General features: G+C 40.6%; 1 protein-coding gene across 7 annotated transcripts in view; it reads right to left on the bottom strand.

Annotated features, from left to right (window-relative positions):
- Window positions 1–25,389, bottom strand: part of herc1 (HECT and RLD domain containing E3 ubiquitin protein ligase family member 1) — an 87,521-nt gene that overhangs the window by 47,992 nt on the left and 14,140 nt on the right. For 5 of the 7 annotated variants that reach the window (XM_061277311.1, XM_061277309.1, XM_061277315.1 and 2 more), the window contains 23 exons: window positions 24,723–24,850; window positions 24,176–24,320; window positions 23,850–24,021; window positions 23,047–23,181; window positions 22,621–22,786; window positions 21,992–22,117; window positions 21,643–21,864; window positions 20,552–20,704; window positions 19,379–19,511; window positions 17,068–17,259; window positions 15,755–15,979; window positions 15,437–15,610; window positions 13,994–14,108; window positions 13,787–13,907; window positions 13,419–13,590; window positions 11,647–11,989; window positions 10,402–10,522; window positions 9,774–9,825; window positions 6,461–6,732; window positions 5,571–5,786; window positions 5,289–5,409; window positions 3,482–3,719; window positions 3,219–3,391 (listed from right to left, as the gene is read on the bottom strand). In XM_061277311.1, the coding sequence (XP_061133295.1) occupies window positions 3,219–3,391; window positions 3,482–3,719; window positions 5,289–5,409; window positions 5,571–5,786; window positions 6,461–6,732; window positions 9,774–9,825; window positions 10,402–10,522; window positions 11,647–11,989; window positions 13,419–13,590; window positions 13,787–13,907; window positions 13,994–14,108; window positions 15,437–15,610; window positions 15,755–15,979; window positions 17,068–17,259; window positions 19,379–19,511; window positions 20,552–20,704; window positions 21,643–21,864; window positions 21,992–22,117; window positions 22,621–22,786; window positions 23,047–23,181; window positions 23,850–24,021; window positions 24,176–24,320; window positions 24,723–24,850 (3,915 nt within the window). The remainder of the gene's footprint in view (window positions 1–3,218; window positions 3,392–3,481; window positions 3,720–5,288; window positions 5,410–5,570; window positions 5,787–6,460; window positions 6,733–9,773; window positions 9,826–10,401; window positions 10,523–11,646; window positions 11,990–13,418; window positions 13,591–13,786; window positions 13,908–13,993; window positions 14,109–15,436; window positions 15,611–15,754; window positions 15,980–17,067; window positions 17,260–19,378; window positions 19,512–20,551; window positions 20,705–21,642; window positions 21,865–21,991; window positions 22,118–22,620; window positions 22,787–23,046; window positions 23,182–23,849; window positions 24,022–24,175; window positions 24,321–24,722; window positions 24,851–25,389) is intronic. The other 2 variants (XM_061277313.1, XM_061277314.1) reach the window with 2 other exon arrangements.

The following is a 25,389-nucleotide window of genomic DNA, read 5'->3' as shown; positions in this document are numbered from 1 at the left end:
TATGAATATGAGAACTCCAAGCATGTGAAAATTGCACCCAATGATGAACCAAACATGTACATGAAAGTCCACTTCCTGATGTTCTGGCTGATTTGTTTTGACTTTTACATGATGTTACACAAAGTAGCACTGCTTCAGGTGGGCCTTCAAATACATCCACGGGTGTGTCTCTAATTAACTCAAACAATGTCAAGAAAACAATGAAAAAATTCAAAAGACATTACATTATCTGAGGTTTCCCAAATTGCTTTAAGACAAACTAATTTTATAGTATGTAAAATTTAGACTAAAAAAAAAATTAAAGTTTGTCTCAAAAATCTTTCTCTGGATTATTGTAGCAAATAGAAATGAATGTGGTATAACTAAATGACCTAAAACAGGAAAGGATTACCATAATTTTCGGACTATAAGTCGCGTTTTTTTTTCATAGTTTGGGTGGGGGGGGGGTGGGGTTGATTTATAGCGACTTATATGTGAATTTTTTCAAAGATTTTCAAAAAAAGGTGAAACCGCGATAAACGAATCGTACTGTAATTTGAATTTTAAGTGACGTCAGCAGCGCGGTTGTTTACAAAAAGAACAAAGATTGATCACGGGATGACGAAGATGACGAAGAACCCCACGTACTACCGGCATCATTAGCGGCTTTGGTTGTAAGTGACACGGAGGACGAAGAGTTTGAAGGATTTAATGATTTGGAGTGACACAGAAGGTTTGAAAAACTATTATGGCTTTTACGCATGCCCGGTCCTACTTTACGGAGCTCTCTTTAACCTCCGTGGATGGAAGTCTGGGGCCAGCGCTCGGCCGGGTGGCTGTCCGGGGACGATGGATGGGGCTCGGACATGGCTTTTACGCACGCCCGGTCCTACTCTACGGAGCTCTCTTTCACCTCCGTGGATGGAAGTTGGGGGGTGCTCGGCTGGGTGGCTGTCCGGGGACGATGGATGGGGCTCGGACATGGCTTTTACGCACGCCCGGTCCTATTCTATGGAGCTCTCTTCCACCTCCATGGCTGGAAGTGCCCCCCTCCGGGGATGGAAGTCCACGCCGCCACACACCTTGGAAGTCGACGCCGGTGCTTGGGGCCGTGTGGCGGTTAACTATTTATGTTATAGTTATTTGATATATTTTATTTCATGTAGCAACTTGTATATGTTTTTATTGTTACAGTTCAGTAGTTGTTGGCTCATTCAACTCTTGTTTTGTTAAATAAAGAGCCGTTTACCAAACCCACATCTTTTCTTGTACTTTGTTAACGCTACAATATAGTTACTATATACTAGATCTGTGGAATAACGACGAGGCTGACGTCAGGGTGCACGCGCGGCGTTGTTGACAAAGGACGAGGAATTTGATCGATGGATTTAATGATTTAGAGTGACACAGATGGTTTGATAATATTATTGCTTATATAATAGTTATTTGATATATAATTTATATATCGTTATATGGGCCTGTGGAATATTTTGAAGTGCAAGCGCCGTCAGCAGCGCGCACCCATTGTTGACAAAGGACGATCGATGGATTTAATGAATTGGAGTGACACAGATGGTTTGATAAACGTGTTATTTATGTAATAGTTTTTTGAATAACTCTGAATGTTACGTCAGGCCCGTTCTCAGCTCTTTGTTTGTGTTTACCGTTTTTTTCCGTGTATAGTGCGCAAAATTTAACTAATTTACTGTCCTAAAATCTGGGGTGCGTATTATACATGGGTACAAAAAAAAAATTTTTTATTTATTTTTATTTATTTTTTTTTTTTTTAAAAGAAAGTCATGGTACAACAAAACCAACAACAGGACTGACAAAGTCGTGGAACAAAAAGACAGGGTGACAGTACCAAAGACAGGAACAGAATGACAGTAACACATGCAATGATCCAACGGTGAGCGAGGGGCAGACAGGACTTAAATACAAAACACGTTACATCGATTGAGGTGACACAGGAAGAGAGGGGCGACGCGAACAGAAACTATGGCAACCTAGACACATAGCAAAACTGGGGACGAGACATGACAAATCTCCCCCGAAATAAAACTCACCTTTCTTCTTGTTTGTTGTCAATCGCGCATCGCATTCAGCCATCGTGCCCAACACACTTAGTCAAAAAAATCCATAATTGACGACACATCGTTTGATGCGATGGTGCAATCCTTGATGGTGTGTTATTGTCAAATATTGTTTGTTTTTAATCTCCATCGCGGACCGGACGTCATACGGAGGCCGCCATTACAGATGCGCAGAACGTATGCGCAAGACACGTCAGCTATATTAAGAGCGAGATATGTTTTCTTCCTATTAGTTTCAATTCACAGTTTAATTAGCAGTTTCAATCAGCAAATAACAAAATGCGTATTACAGGTAATATTTTATTTCACAACACTTTGCCTTGTTCCTTTCGTCTCTGCTGTTCATTTCAAACACGCTCCATACGACCGCAATGCTCTTGTATCAGACGCTCGCTCACCTGCTAGTTTGCTGTCTGTCACAATGTACCCTACACAAATCCGAAACATTTGTTGCGGCTCCGAGTCACGACGAGGGGCAAGTTTTGGTTTCCAAGGGTGTTTTTATTCCTCTTCAACGTCTCTCCCATACAGAGCCGCCTCTTTCCCGTGCGCGCACGGAGCGCGGTGGTGCATTTACGGGCAGTCGGAGAAATCAACGCCAACAAAAAAAATTACATCCAGCCTAGTTAAGACCATACCAAAGACTATAAAAATGGGACCCATTGCCTCCCTGCGTGTGTGACGATCATTGGGACTTAAAAAAAAAATTTAAAAAATATTTAAATTTTCTTTTTAAAAATTCATAAAAATTGGGTGCGTATTATACATGGGTACAAGCTTTTTTCCAGCATCAGCATGCCATTCTTAGGGTGCGTACTATACATGGGGGCGCACTATACACGGAAAAAAACGGTATGTCACGTTAGCATACCTATCGTTTAGCCTGTTGTTGCTAGTTCATGTCTGTTCTTGGTGTTGGATTTTGTCGAATTAATTTCCCCCAAAATGCGACTTATACTCCGGAGTGACTTATATATGTTTTTTTCACCTTATTGTGCATTTTATGGCTAATGCGACCTGTATTCCGGAGCAACTTTTAGTCCGAAAAATACGGTAGTCTGAATTAATGTCAGACAGTAAGAAAAAAAAAAGCATGCCTTTTTACAAAGTTGGAATTTTTGGTTTCAACTGTAAATATTTGATCACCTCTGAAATCTTTCTTCTCCGAGTCGGTAGAGTCCCCTTGCTTGATTTCATCGTGGTCTTTTCCAGAAGACAGGACGCTAACTCCTGCCTGAGATAGAAGGTTCTTCAGCTGGCTGCAGAGGAGGTCCAGCAATGACTGGACAACTTTTGGACTCAATTTGTCTGCATATGTCCTGTAAAATCAACCATGTCATTAAAAATGTAATCTCCACCATACCAACTACAGTCAGTATATGATGTTCTTTATGATTACCACAAATTACCCAGTGCTGATGGCCAGTATCTGCAGCAACCGTGTTGAGGCCACCTTCAGAGCAGTGCTGAGCTGGGATATGCCTGGTTTGTGCAGCAGTTGGAGCGGCTGTCCCAACATGGTGTTTGTGCCACATAGCTGGGACAACACATTGAGCAGGCCACTAGAAATGGCCAGGGAGACATCTACTGGTTGGTAGCGCACACTCAGTGCAAATACTGTGACCAGCAGAAGACGCTGCTGAGCTTCTGAAATGAAGACAATCAAAAAAGAAGTACGTTTAGGGCTGGGAGCTGACAAAAACCTTGATTATTTTGGGTGGGTCCTAATCCACATGTAACTTAATAGTGGTCCCCAAATGTTTGTTGCACCAGGCATACAAACAAATATAACAGCGGTCAATTAAATTTGTTGAAATTAGTAGGAGCCCTGTGCTTGTTTGTTTTGTGGTAATGGGAGCCAACGACATTTACCGTATTTTCCGCACTATTAGCCGCACTTAAAAACGTACATTTTACTCAAAAAAACACAGTGCGCCTTATAATACAGAGCGCCTTATATATGGATCAATTGATGAAATTGTTGATCCATACTGGTTGTACACAGTGCTCTGCCAAAATGTTTCAGTACGTTTTAGTACGACTAGTAAATTACAAGGTCGCATAACATTACGGCAACTGTCGTCAGGGGGCGTCGCCGAATAGCTGTTGTACCCGCGAGGCTATTTCATTTCAAAATAGGCTGCTCCGTTAATGTTTCGAGTAAATTCACGGATTGATATGGAAGGGAAACATAGGTAAGCAGTACCAATGTGTTAGATCGAACTTTAGTCAGTTCCGATCATTTCATAGGAGATTGTTTGAGAAACGCGATTGTTTACACTTTGCTGAGGCTCATGGGGGTCTGCGACCTGAGGCTCATGGGAGTTTGCGGGTGGCTAATGCTATAATAATAGCTGCTTTACGCACAAGGCTATTTCATGTCAAAATAGGCTGCTTTGTTAATGTTTTGAGTAAATTTACGGATCGATATGGAAGGGAAACATAGGTAAGCAGTACCAGTGTTAGATCGAACTTTAGTCAGTTCTGATCATTTTATAGGAGATTGTTTGAGAAACGCGATTGTTCACAGAGGGCTCATTGGTTATTGGCTAGTGGATGCATACCGCAACCCTAGTCAACCTCAGTTTGTTGCAGTATAGCTTCTATTTTATGCGCTTTTTAATCCGGTGCGCCCTATATATGAAATAATTTCTAAAATAAAAAATTCAATGAGGGTGCGCCTTATAATCCAGTGCGCCTTTTGGAGCGAAAAATACAGTACTTGAAAGTTCTAGGCTCTTGATGTGTTTCATAATTTGGGCTTTACCACTTTTTAAAGCACATCCCTGATTGTTTGTTTTTACTAGCTTGTGGGCTTACTTTTTATGCGTCATACCATGTGACTGAGACGAGTGGTTTGACATGTGTGACATGAGGCTTAGGTAGATGCACGTGATTATCTGAATATTTTTTTTAGACACGGACTTTGTCTCAGTCTCATTGCCGGACCAATTAAGCAACAGACCAGTAGGGTTTCGCAGCTCGGTTGGATGGAGACCACTGAAGAACTAATTTCAAATCGGAAAGCGGGGGTGGTGCAGTATATGTAGTAAAGATGTAGTATGTTGTATCTATGAGGGAGTAGAATGATCTGAAAATGTGTTTATAAATGCCCACCCCCTCCATATGGCATTTATTTAGTAAATCAAGGGCCACTCAGCGTATAGGCACATGGCTACGGGCCGCCAATTTGCCCATCCCTGCTTCGGAGCTTACCGATGTGGTGTTTGTTTGCCTGCAATGCTCGCTCTAGTGTTACAGATAGTTGTTGGTAAATTTTATGAACTGCTGTCTGAATTTCCAACTGGAGGCTTCTCTTGGCTGTTTTAACACCATCCTGAAAAATAACGAACAGGCAAGTTTTATTAAGGTAAATAACAGCTTTCAACACAGAATCCAGCTAAATCCGAAAAAAAATGTTTTCGCATGTCACACAACTAAGGTCACCAAAACCAAATCACCTTCCTCCAATCACTGTCAGGTTGCTACGTCTCATACCTGATAATGATGCAGCTGCACGCTCTCTCGCTTCAGCCCTCCATTCCCAATAGTCCCGAGGCCAAAACAACCAGCCAGGAACTGCAACCTGACAGAAGTCAGTAGGGAGGAGGACTGGAAGGCACTGCATGGGCGATCGGTATTCCCTGGCAGACAGCCCTTCTCCTCCATACCAGCAATCAACACCACGATTTGATGAAGAGCTTCTAACCTCAGCTGCAAACACAAAACATTACATTAGAAAAGGACACTGATAGGGTGATATATATATATATATATATATATATATATATATATATATAAAAAAAAGAGAAAAGCTACCTTTTAAATTTCTAATTTTAAGATAGGACCCACAGCTAGGACTGGGCAATATATCGTATCAACATCGAGATAGTAACATTGAAATTAGACTAATATCAGTCGGGTGACCTTGCCACGCTTTTGTCGCATTTAAAACTCATTCCAACCAACGCTTTCAAGTTTGCCGTTGGCTAAAAACAGCTGATAAAAGTCATCGTGCGGAGGTAGCGAAGGAGAGACAGCGATAGGGATGGAGCAGAGCGGAGGACACGCCGCCGCCGGGTGACAGCACATACAAATGAGTAATCCACCTCCGGTTTAGCGTGTTGCGAGACAGTAGTACATATGACGCAGATAATACTGGAATATTACATCACCATCTTTCTAAGATATTTCTTCACATTTACGAGTAGTGGAGCTTGTAACAATGCCTTTTTCACAAATAATTTGTCAAAAATGTTCCCTTCAAATCTTGCAGGTGGCAGTAAAATGTGGCTGAACACGAGTGAACAACCATTTTGTTTGCTAGTCTGTAACAGGTTGTGTAACATAGTATGTGCCCGCATTGCAGAAATATGTCAATCTCTCACCTCTGCCCTGCTTTGTTGCTGTTCCATGGCCAGGATAGTGGCCTGTGGACTGGTTGACATACTTTCCTCTGGTTCTTTGAAGGCTGGAGTGAGGCCGACGTCACCATTGATGAAGCTGATCATATTGTCAATGAGAGCATGAATACCAAGAGAGCGGTTCAGGTCTAGGTCTGATTCTTCATATGAGTATGCGGAGCTGTAGCTGCGCTGACGGCTCAGCTTTGCACGAAACCAAGACTCAGCCAGTGAGTCTGGAGAGGTATAGAGTAGACCTGAGGAAATAGAGAGAGGAGAAATGCTTTCAGGAGATAGTATAACAAACTGTCATTTGTTTGATGGATGACATATGTTCTTATATGCACATACCAATTTCAGTGCAAAGTATGATTATTCTACATAAACCCATATTCTGGTTGTTCATGCCTGCACATGCCTTCATCAGCCAGAATGATTGTATTTATAATGGGTGCACTGAATTCCCAACAAGTGCAGAAGACAGAATGCTATGGAATTCTATACAGAAGCAGTTTCCATCCACCAGGCTGTGCATCTGGTTAAATGGCCACACAGAGAGAATGTGCAAAAATATTTTTATTGATCAGTCTAAAGGAAATGTTATTTTTAAAAATCAAGTACATCCACATGTCTCTCTGTACACATCTAACACTTTGTCTCAAGTGACACATTATATAAAGTAGGCCCACGAGAAGGGTCGGGAACTGAGAAGCATTAGTGACGTGAGAATACATTCAAATTTTCCAAGCAATTTTAACACTGCAAATTCTCCCTTCAATTTGTGTCAGCCTTACAAATAAAGCAATAACTGCTTTAAAACAGCCCCGCCAAAGAAAGCACTACCTTCTTCCATTTCAAATATTCTATTGTTGTTAAGCAGACGTTTCTGCAATGACAGCGAGCAACACAAAATTAGGAAGTAGATTGGACATACAGTTCTTGTAAGTAACACACTTGTGATATTGCGTCATTGCCATCGTCTTCTTTCTTTTAAAGAGGGAGTTGGAATTGTAATAATTTGTTTCGATTTGTATTTATGTCGTTCGGTCAAAAATTTGCTTTACATTACATGAAAACGTTCTGTGCCTGTGGTGCAACAAAAGGTTTGGGACCACTGCTAAACAGTATTTGTTATAAACCTAAGTAATTCATATTTCCATTTCCATGCCACCACTGAAAGTACTATCATAACATCAGTGAAAATTTCCTTGTGATTGCAACTCTTAATTACAGCAATTCAATTCTGTTTGACAAATCAAATTTTTCACAAAGGATGAGAAACTCCCATCTGTTCATACAGTATGTATCCTGTCATATAGAAATATGAACCGAAAACAAGCAACTGCTTTACACTTTTCAGTCAGTTCTTACACATAAATACAGGTGTCAGAGAGTTCAACAAAAATGATCATTATAATGGGTTTTCAATCAATTGTACAACGAAAATATAATCCAATCTTCACGTGGAATAATAACTTAAAAAAGTTTTCTGATATACTCAAGTGGATAAAAGGACCATCAAGTCCCTCGACTTGATAGCAAGATAATATCTAAGATGTAAACCAGAGACACTTATTGTGAAAAGAAACTCATACAAACTATTAAGCAAACTACCTTACTAAAGTTTGCATTCACTGATTCAAATTCAACCACAGGGCTTTATTCTACATTTCAACCTCAGTGGAATTATATGGCACATAAAAGTAATGGCATTGCCATCATGCCAATCTCATATTTTGCACGTGCATGTGCACGCACGCACGCACGCACGCACACACACACACACACACACACACACACACACACACACACGCGCACACACAACACACACACACACACAACACACACACGTCAGGGTTTTCCAAACTATCTTGATCGTATGATTATGTTGGAATGTATGTAACCAGTAATAAATAACCTAGCTTGTCCCATCCTACACAACGTCGTAAAACATTCCCTTGCTATGTTTTGACTAGAGGTCAAGGGTTTTCTCTTCTGTATCCAGTCCACTCTCACCCCCACCCTGTTTCTCTTAATAAAAAGGCTCTTGTGGGAGGCCAGAGTCAGGCCTCCATTCGGTCATTGCTGTACGCAGTGACGAATGGACTCTCCGCCTGCAGGTGCCCTAAAAGACTTAATTGTCTCCCATGTGGTTCTTGCAAAATAAGTTGGAGTGAGCACCACTCTAACAACATGCGCGCGCACACACACACACACACACACACGCACACGCACACACACAACGTTTGTGAATAGTTTCTTCATGATAAATGGGCTTTCACTTGTATAGCGATTTTCAAACTTCATAGAACTCAAAGTGCTTTAACGCTGACTTCTCATTTGCCTACTGATGATCCAGCATCAGCAGCAACTGGGTTCCGATCTTGCTCATGGACACTTGGACATAGTCACAAAAGCACAGGATCGAACCCATAACCTTCTGGTTGGGAGACGACCACTCTACCACCAGAGCCATGCCGCCCATTCAACATCTAATACTGAAGTTAGCACCAGTTCATAACTGAAAGCGCTAAATCAGTGGTTCTTAACCTTGTTGGAGGTACCGAACCCTGCCAGTTTCATATGAGCATTCACCGAACCCCTCTTTAGTGATAAATACAATTGTTTTTTTACTGATGCACAAAATGAGCTGTGCATGAACATCACCTTGTTCAAAGAACAAAGCCAACACATGCATGTACTCACAACACTGACTTTTGTGGGTGTTCGGACCTCTGCAGTGGAGGCTCTGCCGAACCCCTGAGACCGACTCAGCGAACCCCTAGGGTTCGATCGAACCCAGGTTAAGAACCACTGCGCTAAATGAATGAGAGGTGCATCATGGGGATGGAGAGTCAAGCTAATTAGGGAAAGAAACATGCCATCGTTTACGTGCTTGCAGCTCCTCTTGTGCTTGGGACTCAACTGCCCCAAAAGTAGCAAATAAACTAGGCATGCGGGAATTAAAAGACAGAGAGACAAGAGTAACTTGGGATGCACAATGCTAGCTGACAACTTTGGAGTCATTCATGTATCAAATTTTGCCATTTGTATATACCTCCCATTTGGTATGAATTGTGCATAACGGAACGTTAGGCTCGTGTTTAATGTTGGTGAACACCAGGCATACAGTGGTAACTGCTGGATCAATGCCTTAAAACATATTGGATATTGACTCTTTGGTGGTTCAACGCTATCCGAGGTAGTTTAGTAGCACTGGGTGAAATCTTAAGAGGAAGATGACAGCATAGTGCTGAGGAAAAGAGGTTTTTACTGGACATGAAAGACTAAGCTTTACCTCTCTTTTTGTGAGAGAACGCCAAGTCCAGGTCAACATTTCTCCTTCCACTCTGAAAGGAAAAAAAATACATAGTAGAGGGGTGCAACAACTCATCGACAATGAATCGATTATAAAATGCATCAACAAATATCTTGATAATCAATTAATGATTAAGCGCCCTTATCTATTTGAGATTGTCCATATCATCTGAATTTCAGCCTCTCAGATGTATACGTATATTCTAAAATTTTGGTATTCCTCCATGAAAGAGAAATGAAAAGAAAAGAAAATATTTTCAAACATCTGCATTTCATTTGGAAAACGATTTACGGGCCAAACAAGTGAATTACAATTAATGTTTGCGCATAATATGTATGCACTATCAATTTGAAATGATGTTCTGTTTTTAAGAAAGGGATGGAAATGAAGAAATGTCTTTTAATCTCATTCATCGATGAATAGATAAAATAATCCACAGATTAAAAGATTACTGCACAGCAACAACCCTGCTGAGGATAAACGTGTTAAGTCTAAAAACACTGTGAAAACATACTTTCAGGATCAAGACAATTTTCAAATAAACACAAGAGATAAAGTAGAAGAACATGTTAGTATGATGTACATTGTCTACAGAGTGATGATGTACCAGATTATATCCCTCTTCATCGGATTCGGGCTGGGAGAGGTCAGACTCGCTCCTTGATTTCATCAGCCTGTAGCTAGGACTGCTTTGCACTGAGCGGCTCTCTGCACTCAGACTCTCACTCCTGCAAACACAAAAAGGAGTTATGCCATACATATTTTTTTAAATAAAACAACAGTGCCGTGTTTACTGGTTTGGCAAAAATACTTGTTAATTTTAAATTTAATATTTAATTGCTAACTTCTTACCGTATTCTCCGGACTATAAATCGCAGTTTTTTTTTCATAGTTTTGAGGGTGCGACTTATACTCAGGAGCGATTTATGTGTAAAATTATTAACACATCATTTCATTTCATGTTATTTTCACAATAAACCTCATGAGGGTGCTCTAGGCCTGTGGAATAATTGGAACTGCAACTGACGATGAGTCTGCCGTAAGCCACGTAGAAGAGGAAGCGCTGCATCTTCCGGGATTAGCAGAGTTTTTATAAGTGACACAGAGGATGAATATTTTGTTGGATTTAATGATTTGGAGTGACGTGGACTTGTTAGCATGTTATTTATGTTATATTTATTTGAATAAATCAATATGGTATGTCAGGCACGTACCATATTGTTCTCAGTTCCTTGTTTCTGTGTTTATGTAACGTTAGCATACCGTAGCGTTCAGGCTGTTGTTGCCTATTGTATTTTTATTTTAAATTGCCTTTCAAGATGACATATCTATTCTTGGTGGTGGATTTTATGAAATAAATTTCCCCCAATAATGCGACTTATACTCCGGTGTGACTTATATACGTATGTCTTTGTCTAGTATACTATGTATTTTATGGCTGGTGCGACTTATACGCTGTAGCAATTTATAAACCGGAAAATACAGTAATTTTCCTTAATAAAGTTATTTGTCCTCAACTTGAAATAGAGATTATTCACAGCTAATCAATCAATTACTCTCAGGCAATATACAGTATTTGCATGTGTACGTATTGCAGTTTGTTTGCATTTCGTAGAATTGTGCGTGCATTATGACAATGAAAAAAACATTGCCATCATGCTGTATTATTGTCATTCATGGCCTCGTTTAAAAGTCTCACTACATCCACAACACGTATTACTATACGAGTGTATAGGCACATTTGGTGTATAGGCACATTTGGTAATAAGTTGCTTTGGTAAACTTTGTTTTGCAAGTGACACTTGATTTCAAACTTCTCAATATTCCACCTATCATACTGACTGTACTCAACCTGGTCATGAAGCTTAGACAGTCTTGTGTTCCAGCAGCGGTCTGGCCCTCTTCTTGGTTCTGCTTGGTCAGTTCGCCCAATACAGGGCTAACCCCCAATATTAGCAAGGCACAGCGATGAATCACAGAGTTACAAGCTGCTGTGTACAAGTCCTGTCCTTCAGGGAGAATCGTACTGCGCCTTCTTCCATCTTGAGACAGAGTCAAATCCTCCTCTCCACCTCCATTGGTTCCTGTTCCTCCACTCCTAGAAACCAAACTGGATCCAAGGCCTACGCTGGCAGCTCGCTCTCTGTCCCGACTGCGTGCTACATCTCGTGCAGAGAGGAAACATTGAAAGATTTCTGCGTGAGACACACACATAGAAACATAAAACTAGATTACGCAAAAAACAACAGACATAAAATGCACTAGTATTTAGACTTACTCATGCGCGGTATCAGTCCAATGGTGTCACAACACCTACATGCGCAGGTTTATCGTAGATGATAATCACAGACTTATGTCCTTTGATTTGTTGTATACTGAAGCCATTTGAATATAAGACTAAAGATCACAATTCCACTTTTTAATCTCTGGTATTTATATCAAGATGTATTTGACAACTTAAGACAAGGCACCTTTTGTTTGAACCCACTCATCTTTCCAGTCCGCAAAAGTATTGGAATGTGACTGGTGAGTGTTTCTAGTTGCTCAGGTGTTACTTTTCAGAATGACTGCTTGAACATTAGTGCTTGTTTTGGCTTTGGTTTCACTACATTTGTTGCTATGAAAAGTTATCTATGGCAGAAAAGCTAACTATTGTGAAGCTGAGAGAAGAAAATCGATCAGACCTATGACACAAATAATGTTAATCAGGACAACTGGGATGTCTTGAAAAAGAAAGAAGCTACTTCTAGTGACCAACAGACATTGGAATAGATTCAGCCAAGGGTATCGACGGGAGATAATGACAGCACCACTGTGAGTGTTGTAAAAAAATACTTAAAGATGACAGTGCAGGGCAGAGGGGAAGGTATCACAATTCAATGTTCAAAGGCTTTGAGAGAAGAAATATCCAGGCCATACCGTAAGATGCAATTGACTCTTCAGCAAAAAGAATTAGAAGGCCGGATTGTGCAGAGGTAAAGAGATGAGCCACAAAGGTTTTACAGCAAAGGTTTATGGACTGATGAGACCAATAAGAACCTCTACCAAAGTGATGGAAAGGCCAAAGTATGGCAAAAGAAAGGATCTGTTTATGATCCAAAACACACACGCTTATCTGTGAAGTATGGTGGAGGTAATGTCATGGCTTGGGCTTGCATAGATGGGCTCACTTGTCTTTATTGATGATAGCTCATGATGATACCAGCAGAATAGATTCTGGTGTCTAAAAACCATTTTGTCCGTCAGGTGGCTGTACTATGACCAAGTCTGTACCAGAAGCTAGTCAACAATCAATAGTAAGAGTTATTTATTATTTATTCATCACTCTTACTATTGATTGTTTGAATTTTTGCCTTCTTGTTTTTATATTGTGTCGCGTACATGTATGTCTATCGTGTTATGTGTCTCGTCACCGTGGGATAGAGAAAAACGTAATTTCGGTCTCTTTGTGTGTTGTGACATGTGGAGAGATTGACAATAAAGCTGACTTTGACTTTGACTTTTGATGTCTACAAGATGTGGAGATTACCATCCCATACTTTAGAATCATTTGGTGGCATTTCACAATCTAACAGATTCATGATTCTGTTTTGCATTTTAATATCATGATAAATGTGTTCTTACTTCCAGCCGTCATGACTTCATGTTCCCGGTATTCGTCTTCATCATCTTGCTCCTGATGGCCCTCTTCTCTCTCACGGTCAGCTCTCTCCTCCAGTTCAGCCTCCTCATCAATGGTGCGGGTAAATGAATGTTCTTGTGGATCCATGTCTAAAGAGTCCTGATTGTCTGAAATCTTACCAGATTAAGAATATAACATGTTAGTCTTCAACCTTTTGTTTTAATATGTAACTCAGTGAACATTCACAAAGACAAAAAGACGATCCACCCGATTCAGAGTACTGGTAAACTCGATCGTAGCTGAGATCTCGCAAACGTGTAATTTCAGAGACGCTAATGAGGAAATATATAGCTGTGTGATGGCAACTTACTCTCCTCTCTCGAGATGAAGATCGTGTCTGAATGAAGTCCATATTCTTGCATGCTAGCAGGCGATTTCGAACGATATAAACACTGCGATAGATCTCTGCCAAGGACTTTGATGGCTGGTCTCTATAGGAAAGACAAAATGTAAGAACTTGACAATACAAAATATATTTATTTTGGGCTTATCTTTAACACAATCTTTTTTTTATTACCTTTCCTCTCCATGTGCTTGTTTGAGCAACCCGGTGTGCTTCAACAAAGCTGCTAAAACAAACCTGGAAACAGTGTCTAACAGGGATTCATTACTAAGAGAAGCGTTGTCCCAATCTGCAAAAATAATGCACAACGCAGTCAGCACAATGTGATACATCGCTTCATTAACATGCACTTATAGCTAAATTCATATTGTCTCAGGTCATCAACCTTTTTAAACCGGCTACATTTTGATGATTGAATAATGCCAAGGAGTAACAGTCTGATACACGCTTTCGAAATAACACATTATAAGCTTGTACCAATACATGTATTGAATTTGAAACCAAAACCACACTACTTGTCACCTTTGGATGGCTAAACTGTAACACAACTCTTCTGTGCCTCCACCCAAAATACAGACGTGACAAAATATGATTTGTTTTATTTTAGGTTAATTAAAAAAACATAAGCCTACATCTAAGCTTTTCTTTAGCAGCTCTCTTCCAATTAATTGCATGTTGCTTTTTTTCGATAACAGGCACTTGACCAGAGTGGTTCGAATATGTGGCTACCACAACTTATTAATGCTAGTTCAACCAAGCGAAGTGGAAAGGAGGAGAGGAATAAGCATGGCTAATAGTGGTAAGAATCCAGAAGTTGTGGACCCTCCCAACTCATTTAGGTCAGCAGTATGGGAGTATTTTGGTCTGCTCGACTGAGACCAGAGATGTGAATTGAGTAGTCAAGAAGACCCAGACTATTAGCCACAAGCCGAGTGACATCAAACATATTGATTCACCTTCAAAGACACCATTCTGAAATTAATTTAAGTGGTGCATGGTAGAAAACACTTTCACAAATGTGTTCATTATATTAATAAATTGTGAATTTTCAGCATTGTGAATTAATATAATAAATGTTTGTTACATTATTTTACACAAAGAAACAAGAATCATCTTGAGGGGTTTGATTTGGTAACCTCAGAATTGCATCTTGTGGATGATGTGGCTCTTAGGATTCATCAATCACGTTAGATGGGTCAAAAAAGTAGTGTCTTAAACAATTTGCTCACTTCTTTTGGGAGTGAATTGTTTTATTGCGGTTGTGCCCCTACGATTATTTTTAATATAAATATTCAACATATTGTCACTTCCAAATTTACATCACTGTGATTTAAATATCAATATCCCCAAAGAAAGTTTGATGCATTAGACCAGTGAGGATTTTTGGAACAGGCCCGTTTTATTAATTTATTAATTTATTAATTTATTAATTTATTAATTTATTAATTTATTAATTTATTAATTTATTAATTTTTTTTAGAAAACACCAATAAAAACAATGACATAATGAATATATTCATCATGGATGATAATAAATATATTATTATACATTCATTATATTCATCAATTGCCATTATTGTACAGTAGGAAGGTGACGACATGTTTAATCTGACAGACCTTTGCTGATGGCATAGTCTTGCATGCTGATCCAGAGGCTGTTGGCAGGTTCTTTGGAGGAGCCTAAAGCCAAATCTACCAGGATACTTAAGTTAGGATGCACTGTACAGTCAAAAGGCTTCTGTTCTTCATTGTCCGACAGTGCAGCCTCCAGCAATGAGCTGATAGAAGCATCTTTAAGGACCAAAGTAAAAAATAATAATAATCATCATCATTTGGCATAGAAAAATACTAAATGTAGCAACACAGCTAAGAGAAACAGGATGATTACCAGTCAAGAAAATATATGTAAATGAATAAATGTAGATCTCTCTTTACCCAGCTGTGGGATGTTCATCTCCAAGCCATTGCTGAAAATAGGTGTTTTGAGCCAGTAAGCAGTATCCTGCTCCTCCAGAGAGGCAGGGGCGCCCTGCAGCATCCCACCAAGACAACGACCTACCAGTAAGGCTACTGTCCTCTCCAAGTCAACAAGCCACACCCAGGAGAGTGCTGGCTGCGGAAGAGACATTCCTGAACCTGGCTCTGCAAAGTCTGACATACCTAGGAAGTTGGAGAAGGCAAAGTTGTGCTGAATAGAAAGATTACACTAAGACAATTGTATTTTTTTAGCTTGTAGTGGTCGTTCTCTAATGGTTTGATCCAATTGCATGGTCAAACACTGACTCACTTCGAGTTTTTATTTCCTTCCCTTTACTTTATTTCACTGCTAACAATAATGCAGACATACTGCAGGGATAAAATAAAACGTGACTGAGATTTATGCTGTTGTTGGTGTGAATGTATTTCTGGTGGAGAAAAATAGCTGTCGCAGCCACTTCCTGTTCGTGACATCACAGCCGTTCAATTACAACCCCATTCTACCCGTAAAATGTATCAGGTACAATAATAGTTGTTACAGATAAACTGGCAGTTTCAATGCAACATAACACTGTTTAATTGAGTACCATGCTGTCCATAAAGTGATGATAAGTTGCCATAAAACAATAGGTTGTGATTGTTACCTCATTGCTTCTATTAGGTGGCACTCACATTCTACTACTGTCACTTACTGTATACTTAACACGAGACGACTTGAGTATATTGACGCAAAAGTTCAATTTGTTTGCAGAATATTACAATGTTAACAGTTTTTAAAAACTTGTTTTTATTTTATGATGACCAAGTTGTGTGTCAAGCATGACATTTTAATTCAAGGAATGTTAAACAAAAAATATATATGATTTCACGCTAGTTACACACGCTATTTCAGTTCACATGGTGGATTCCATATTTTGCGACGCAAACACATGTCTACCGTGCCTCTTAAAATGTACCTATGGAGGTCCCACATTGAGGTCTTGCTGGGGAAAGGGAGTAAAGCAAAGATTTGTCAATATTTGTTGACCCCATTTTTGTGTCTAGTCTTGTATTTGCCGAAATAATCCCCCTCTCTATCCTTTAATGCAGGCGCCATATTGGAACGGGTGACGTTGACAGGGCCATACCGCTCGAGCGATCTTGTGCTGTGTCTTCTGAGGACTTATTTGATAGTGCAAGAGCATTCTACATTAGTCAGTATTTAAGCTCGGCCTACCATAAACAGTACAATATAAGTGGATCATATGAAATGAGCTGGTGAAATTTTGTACCATGAAGAGGCCATTGCAGCTCCTGGTCCTCCAGAGGGAAGGCAGCAGGCAACAGCCTGTTTAGCCGGTCCAGTGGAGGGAACAGGTCAAGGAGGTAGCTTAGCAAAGGCCTCGCCACAGACACAGGAAGAAGCAGCAATGAGTTGGTTATCTGGCACAGCATACTGCCTGCCGCTGACACAAAAATTACATCTGGAAAGGAGAGAGATGCGTTGAAATCAAGAACGCTCATAAGTACATTTCTGGAGCGCTTCAAAACATTGTCTAATTTCATAAAACTCCTAGTGACGTTATTTTAAGACAATTCTAGAAAAGTGTAGGGCAGGAGTGTCAAACTCATTTTTTTCGCGGGACACATTATAGTGATACCGTTTTTTTCCGTGTATAGTGCGCCCCCATGTATAGTACGCACCCCTAAAAATGGCATGCTGATGCTGGAAAAAAGCTTGTACCCATGTATAATACGCACCCAATTTTTATGAATTTTTTTTAAAAAAAATTTTTAATTTTTTTTTTTTTTTTTTTTTTAAGTCCCAATGATCGTCACACACGCAGGGAGGCAATGGGTCCCATTTTTATAGTCTTTGGTATGGTCTTAACTAGGCTGGATGTAATTTTTTTTGTTGGCGTTGATTTCTCCGAGGCGGCTCGGTGGCGCACTTGGGTAGCACGTCCGCCTCACAGTTAGGAGGGTGCGGGTTCGATTCCACCTCCGGCCCTCCCTGTGTGGAGTTTGCATGTTCTCCCCGGGCCCGTGTGGGTTTTCTCCGGGCACTCCGGTTTCCTCCCACATCCCAAAAACATGCTTGGTAGGCTGATTGAACATTCCAAATTGTCCCTAGGTGTGAGTGTGAGTGCAAATGGTTGTTTGTCTCTGTGTGCCCTGCGATTGGCTGGCAACCGGTTCAGGGTGTCCCCCGCCTACTGCCCGATGACGGCTGGGATAGGCTCCAGCACGCCCGCGACCCCAGTGGGGACTAAGCGGTACAGAAAATGGATGGATGGATGGATGATTTCTCCGACTTTGCCTTTCTTCTCTGCTGTTCACTTCAAACACGCTCCATGCGACCGCAATGCTCTCGTATCAGACGCTTGCTCGATCACCTGCTCGTTTGCTGTCCCGTGCGCGCACGAAGCGCGGTGGTGCGTTTATGGGCAGTCGGAGAAATCAACGCCAACAGAAAAAATTACATCCAGCCTAGTTAAGACCATACCAAAGACTATAAAAATGGGACCCATTGCCTCCCTGCGTGTGTGACGATCATTGGGACTTAAAAAAAAAAAAAAAAAAAAAATTTTTAAAAAAAAACTTTTTTTTTTTTTTTTTGTACCCATGTATAATGCGCACCCCGGATTTTAGGACAATAAATTAGTAAAATTTTGCGCACTATACACGGAAAAAAACGGTAGCTTCTTTCGGAGGGCCATGATGACTGTCAACCCAAATAAATGTATGAGCACCTCATATTATAGACAGTAAAAGCTACAAAACAAACTGACAAACAACACGTTTTCAAATCAGACGAGTAAGAACTGGTCAAATATTTTTTAAAAAGATTTTTTTAGTGAAGACAATTTGCAATTCTAGTAATGACACAAATTTGATGCCCTGGCCTTGAGTTTGACACCTGTGATATAGTGTGTGTGGAATATGAATTAAGCCTCAAAATGCAAGCAATTTTATCCATCTCAGGGTCGGTCTATATTGTCCTTGCTGTCGAATGAAGATATCTCAGGAACAAAGAAGCAATAGAAATCAGAAAATGGGGTATGGACACGTTCAACAGGCATGAAGGAACTTTTATGCTATCACACACTTGGTATTTACTTCTCCAAAGACCACCAGGCGACATACAGAAACATCAGCTGATAAAAACAACAAGTGCTAAGCTGAGAACTTCTGAGGAAGGTGATAGAACGAGCCGAAGCTAGGTAAATGAAACATTTTACCACATTGTCTTAAAACAGGAAAAGGAAAACCATTGTCAATAAGAGAAGATGAATTTTATTAACCAACATCACAGTGCCCAAGTGCTCGGTAACAACCAATCACAGCTCACCTTTTTTTCTAGGTTTGATCATGTAACATTCGCAAGCCGAGCCATTAGGCACAGTGATGTCAATTTTAGTCGAGACCAAGAGGGCAAAATGAGTGGATTTTGCTGCTTAATTCATATTCCACAATGCAATAGTAATCAGAGAGCCATGTTTGGACTAGTGGAACATATCAGATCATATTATTAAAAAGAACATTTTTGACTTGACTTTCGCTCCAACCTAGTTCTAAAAGTAATTGATTACTCCGTTATACCTTGTAACTTCTCGTGTACACTGCCATTCCAGGAACTCTCTTTAATCAAAGTGGCTGAACGGGAGAAGATGTCTGTGGCGTGAGGTAGAAGAAGTTGCAAATGCTTATGGAGCAGAGCAACGCTGCTGGAGTTCTGGAAAATCAAAATGCATACAACATTATTGCTATATTTATGGCACCAGATGTGAGGAGCACTATTCAAATGTGTACACAACCCAAAAGTCCCAACCTATTTACAGTAGGAGTTAAATGATTTCAGAATTTTTGTCAGCGCGAGTACGATCAAATACGATTAATAGATGACAACCTTGCTGACTCACTCACTACTTTGTCTTAGTTTGCACAGGCCCTATCCCACAACTTATTCACCCAATCACATTAAGACTGAGCATGGGTCGACAATTTTTAAGATCCACGTGTTTACAAAGTCGATCCATTCAACCATTATTTGAACCGCTTTTCCTCATGAGAGTCGCGGGCATGCTATAGCCTATCCCAGTTGACTTTGAGCAGTTAGCAAGGGACACAGTAAACTGGTTGTCAGCCAATCTCAGGGCATACATGGACAGACAAACAACTATTCATTCGTTCGTTCGTTCGTTCGTTCGTTCGTTCATTCATTCATGGGTCCCACAGCAATATTGATGGATGCTTGCAAAGACCCAGCCTGTCAGCAGGGTCTTTGAAGTTCACGAGGATTTTTTTCTTCATTTCCCGGCTGAGTAGAGGGTGGCAGTCAGACATACATGGCTGCACACAATCGTAAGAGATGAATGTGCAGATAAGGAATAGTAAAGAAAAAGTGTGGCAGCAGCAAGGGAGAAAATTCAAAATAAAACAAAACAAAATTAAATTGTAGTGGCAATACAAAGACAGAAAAATATATTAACAGAGATGCGTGTATGAAATGGAGAGTCGCTGTCCTGCCTGTTATACGTAGATGTGTCCCTGTTGCAACATACCTGATTCAAATGGGACAGCAGACCTCCAGTTTGGACAACCCTGATGTAAAGGAAATATTGCTAACTTGCTGCTGATGCTAGAGAGTGAAAGACTTGTGTAATTACCCAGCCTTACTTATATTGCCCTTTGGAGGGTAATCAACAGAGTGGGGAGTTTTTGGGGACCACTGGCATAAAGAATGCAAAAAAGCAAATTGTTGAGTATTAATACCTCAGTTACGTGGTTGACGTGGCAGTAGGCTAATAGTTGCTTCTGCAAGGAGCAAAGGAGTTGGTGGAGATGAGCTGGTTGGCTGCTATCAGAGGAGGACATGTCCTGCTGCAACTTGTCACTGTTTTTCTCCAGCTCACCAAAAGCCTGATCCTGCATAGTAACAAATGATCACAAATGGGGCGTTGTGTTTGTTTCAGGTAGAAGCGATACCTTGACCACAAAGTACTTGCCAACTTTCCCTATTCATGTGGGACACTCCCAAATTTCAATGTTATCTCCCGTATTGGTTTCGGATCAGTCACTCTTCCCGCCAATCTCACAAATTTACAGTGAAGTAAACAATTTACATTTTGGGGAATGTGATGCGACACGGCTCGCAGTCTCGCAGCCAACCGCAGTGTTTCCCTGCATTCATGAATTTGCATGTGAGTTCATTTCTTCCACCTAGTAAACGTAGCATAACAAAGACTGGGCGTCAGTGAAATGGGCGTTTGTCAGAGATTGACTGAGAGGTCTGTTGGCATTTCAACCTGTTGGCAACAATTACACGGATGGACAAAAACCCAATTCTGTCTGTCCTCAGTCCGTCCGTTCTTTAACTTTCTCATCCTTTGTACGCAAAATGGATGAACCGTGTGACCACGATGGACCACTGAGTCGGAATGTTTACCTCTGCAAAAACGTATTAACCTTGCTGTATGCTCCGCTACACAATTTGTGTGTATGCGTGCGTGTTTCTTAATCTCTGCGATCTGGTACTGGATGGACCACAGACTTGTACTCTGCTGCAGACCTGTGGTGGCAAACCACTGTATGAGAAGGCCTCTGCATCAGTAGAGCTTTATGCCTAGCAATGCCCCTGCTTGGGCCGATATGCTGATGAAAAAAAATAAAATTATCCCTATTTCTCATAAGCCAGAGTTGGCAAGTATGTGCCTTGAACCACAATTCATTCGAATGTCAGAAAAGTGGAAATTTATTATCCTTTTTTTTTGGTGAACAGTGTCATACGTATATATATCAGTATTCTATTGCGCGTTAACGAAATCTAGCTTTGTTAAACATACCCTACCATCTCCACTACTTACAGTATAGAAGCCAAGATTCCTTAGGAGTGTCTTCATGAGGATTTCTGCTAGATGGGTGTCAGGATGGCCTGCTGTGCCACTGTGATTTGGGTCTGGGGATGCCGTGAATCCCAGACCACAGCTAAGCGCCTCAGGACCATCAGCAGGAGAGCTATAACCTAGAAGTGAGGCTACATGCGTGTGGTCTTGGAGACTGGTCAGGATGATGTCAAGCTGCATTCTCTGTGGCAATAGACAAACTTGGTTAAGAGCTATAACGAAAGATGATATTTCTTTGATCATCTTATTGCTGTCTTTTGTTGACATCAACTTGTGTCAAACCATCTGTGAATTACGCAGCATAGGGTACCTGTCCTTTGGACAGACTCTCCCATCTGTCAGGACCCTGAGGAAGCAAGGAATGAAGAAGCTCCATCCTCTCTCTTAGTGGAGGCAGCAGCATGGTTGCACCCACTGAAAGTGTCTCAATTACTGCCTGATGAGGAAAAATGCAAATAAATCGGTATCAAATATGATGAAAGGATTTAAGATTAAAACGTGTATCGATATCGTAAGTGACTTAAGAAGTGTGTCAATTTAGCATTTGACCCCAGTCACCTCAAATATCTCCAATTCAATATCATTAGTGCTATATATGTTGAATTGTAGAAAACTCTGGGAGAACTGTGTTGACGATAGACTGCGAGAGAGCAATCAGAGAGCCCGTGTGAGAAAGCGAGAGTGAGAGCGCAAGAGTATGCGAGAAACAGACATGAATATAATGAGTTGTATTGACGGTGGAAAAGACCAAGTGTGTCGCTGTTCCAATCGGGATATTTAAATTTGTGAGTGAATTTGTCCTTTCAGGTATGCAAACGAGATATACAATCTTGAGCTTAACCTGAGAATTGACTGCATGTAAATGTAGTCAGAGATAGTTAGTTGTTGAAATATACATTAATAAACAAACAAACATTTCATGTTTTGATCTTGTTTTACCTCCTGAATCTCATCTGGTACAGAAGAGTCCATCAGTCTGAAGAGCAGATTCCGCAGTGGCCTGGCTTGCCGACCTAAAATACTTGTAGCTACTCCCCCGGCAAGTGCCAGAGCCAGATGATTGGATAAAAGCCGAAGGCACAGCTTAAGAAAGTTATGATGCTCCCTGAAAATACAATTTTTTTCAGAGGAGGGTCTATATTATTAAAAATGTGTTCCTCAAATTTTCGTTTATATAGCCGCAAATCACAGTACACACAATATAACTGTAAAATAGAGCGTGGTAGAGCCATTTTCCTTATCTTGTTAGCGATAGCATGTGTAAGGCAGGAGAAAACCACAGGCACAAAATAAAATCTAGAAGAGTAACTTCCCTACAAGAGTATGTCAAGACTATTTGTCTGATTGAGGTTAAATCATATTTACCTAGATGAAGGGAAGGGGAGAGGAGGAACTTCACTGTTGATACCATCACAATAGTGGTCAAGGAAGGAGCGTAAGTGCGAAAAGGTGCTTTCCTCGAGGTCGACACAATAGGGTCTGTGCCAGGCTACCACTTGCCTTAAGTGCAAAAAACACATTTGTCATGAATTTCAGGCGGAGAGTCAGCAAATGCAAATAAAACCCAAAAGAGAACCAAGTCTAATAAACCACAAACTGACAGGTCAGGAGCGTCAGCATGCTATACAATTAAATTAATTAAAGTGCAGACCTGAGGTATTGTGTTATGAACACTTACCATACCCCAAAGTCAATTATAGGTGTACATATGATTAGATATTTGCTTTGGCAAAATGGTGATCTAATGTCTTACAAAATGTGAGGTATATTAATGGGTCTTGTTCTAACCCAGAAGTAAGACGCTGCTGAGTTTACAAAAACTTTGCAGCCGCTATACTCATGTTCGTCAGTAGACTCGAGGTGCGCCTTGTGACCACTCACAAAGTAGGACATCTCAAAACTACATAGAAAATACTCCTTCAGTGTACCAAAAGTCAATGATTAGTACTTGAGCCCATTGCAGGGGCTACGTAAAAACTTTTTATAGTTTATTTGATGCACCAAAATCAGAACGGCCACGAGTAAACTCAAGTTGCAGGGGGCGCTGCTCTGAGAAAATGAACGTGTGTTTAGTCTGCAGGGGCCGGCTCCTCACTTTTTGACAGGAATGGGTAGAAATGCTCCAACATGAGTAAATACAAAAAAGGTACAAAAAGTTCTTAGCCCACCTGTCTCTGGGAAGAGCTGTCCAGGCCAGACTATGGGAAGTTCCTGCTGAAATCTGCTGCACAGTCACCCCATCCAAGCCTATAATCTTTTTAGGCTTTGTGATTGGTCCTGTGGAGTTTCCCTGGCCACACTGGCCCATGGAGTTGTTCCCCCATGCATATACTTCATTGTCTATAGATGTCGGTTGGAATGAAGAACAGGAACAAAGTTTAATTTCCAGAGACGCTCCTGTATTACAGTGAATTTATTTTATATCATTTAAGTGCATTCAAAAGGCTCAATTATCTGAATATGGTGTTTGGATTTCGTATTGCTTCACACATACCATGCGACAGGGCCAAACAGTGGCTGTCCCCTATGGAGATGTCCACCACCCTGGTGGTAGCCAATTCCTCGATAAGTTTTGGTCTGAGTGCTGTTGCCTCTGAGGACCCACAACCCAGGCAAGCTCCACAACCCCAGGCATACACCTATGATCACAGTGACGCCAAGGAACATTGGCACATGATGAACAAGCGAAAAAAGTAAGAATTCGAGAAGACGGCAAACATTTTTTCACAGGACTGGATGTCTTGGCCTGTAATAGCTCAAAGACTTCAACCAGACCTTTTGGTGGCAACAGCTGCCATTTTTGTGCATCACAATGTTAGTTGTATTTTTAGTACGATTGTTAAATGGTTTTAAGGCCCATTTCACAAACCTTCACGAAATTCTGTGGAAATCAATTGAGTCATTTTTGAGCGATGCTCGTAACAAACATTTAAAAAAAAAACTTTACACCCATGTTGGTGATTTTGTTGCTCAAAAGAAACATTGTAAGCTTAGGCTGATTTGAACAAGAACCTATTATCCCCACTGTATGTCCACATTACCTGTCCAGTTGAAGTTAAGGCAAGAGACGACTGGCTTCCAGCACACACTTTTCTGACGAACATCCCTTGTAAGGCTTCTACCACTTTTGGTTTGTAAACACGATTAGTGTCACCATGGCCAAGTTTCCCTGCGGAAAAACAATTTAGATTTTAATAATAAATGTATTCCTCATGCAAAGGATTTGTTTATAGTATCCAATTACTACAAAGTACTGTATTTTCCGGACTATAAGGCGCTGTTTTTTTTCCCATAGTTTGGCTGGGGGTGCGATTTATACTCTGGAACGATTTATGTGTGAAATTATTAACACATTATGATATAATTTCACATGTTTTTTTTTTACACTAAACCGCAAGAGGGTGCTCTAGGCCTGTGTTGATGATTGTGTTGATGAGTCCAAAGTAAGCGACGTAGAAGAGGAAGCGCCGTATCTTCTACCTCCGGAGTTTGTGGAGTTGTTTAAAAGTGACACAGATGAGGAAGATTTCATTGGATTAAGTGATTAAGAGTGACACGGAGGGTTTGGTAAACTTGTTAGCATATTTTTTTATGCTCTAGCTGTCTGAATACCTCTTAATATGTTATGTTAATATACCAGGCACATTCTCAGTTCGTTGTTTACGTATGTGTCGTGTAACATTAGCATACCGTACAATTATTCAGCCT

Source organism: Syngnathus typhle, linkage group LG4, assembly GCF_033458585.1.
Source record: "Syngnathus typhle isolate RoL2023-S1 ecotype Sweden linkage group LG4, RoL_Styp_1.0, whole genome shotgun sequence".
Classification (NCBI taxonomy): domain Eukaryota; kingdom Metazoa; phylum Chordata; class Actinopteri; order Syngnathiformes; family Syngnathidae; genus Syngnathus; species Syngnathus typhle.
Note: the sequence above shows the minus strand (reverse complement) of the source record. Positions and strands in the feature narration are given on the sequence as shown.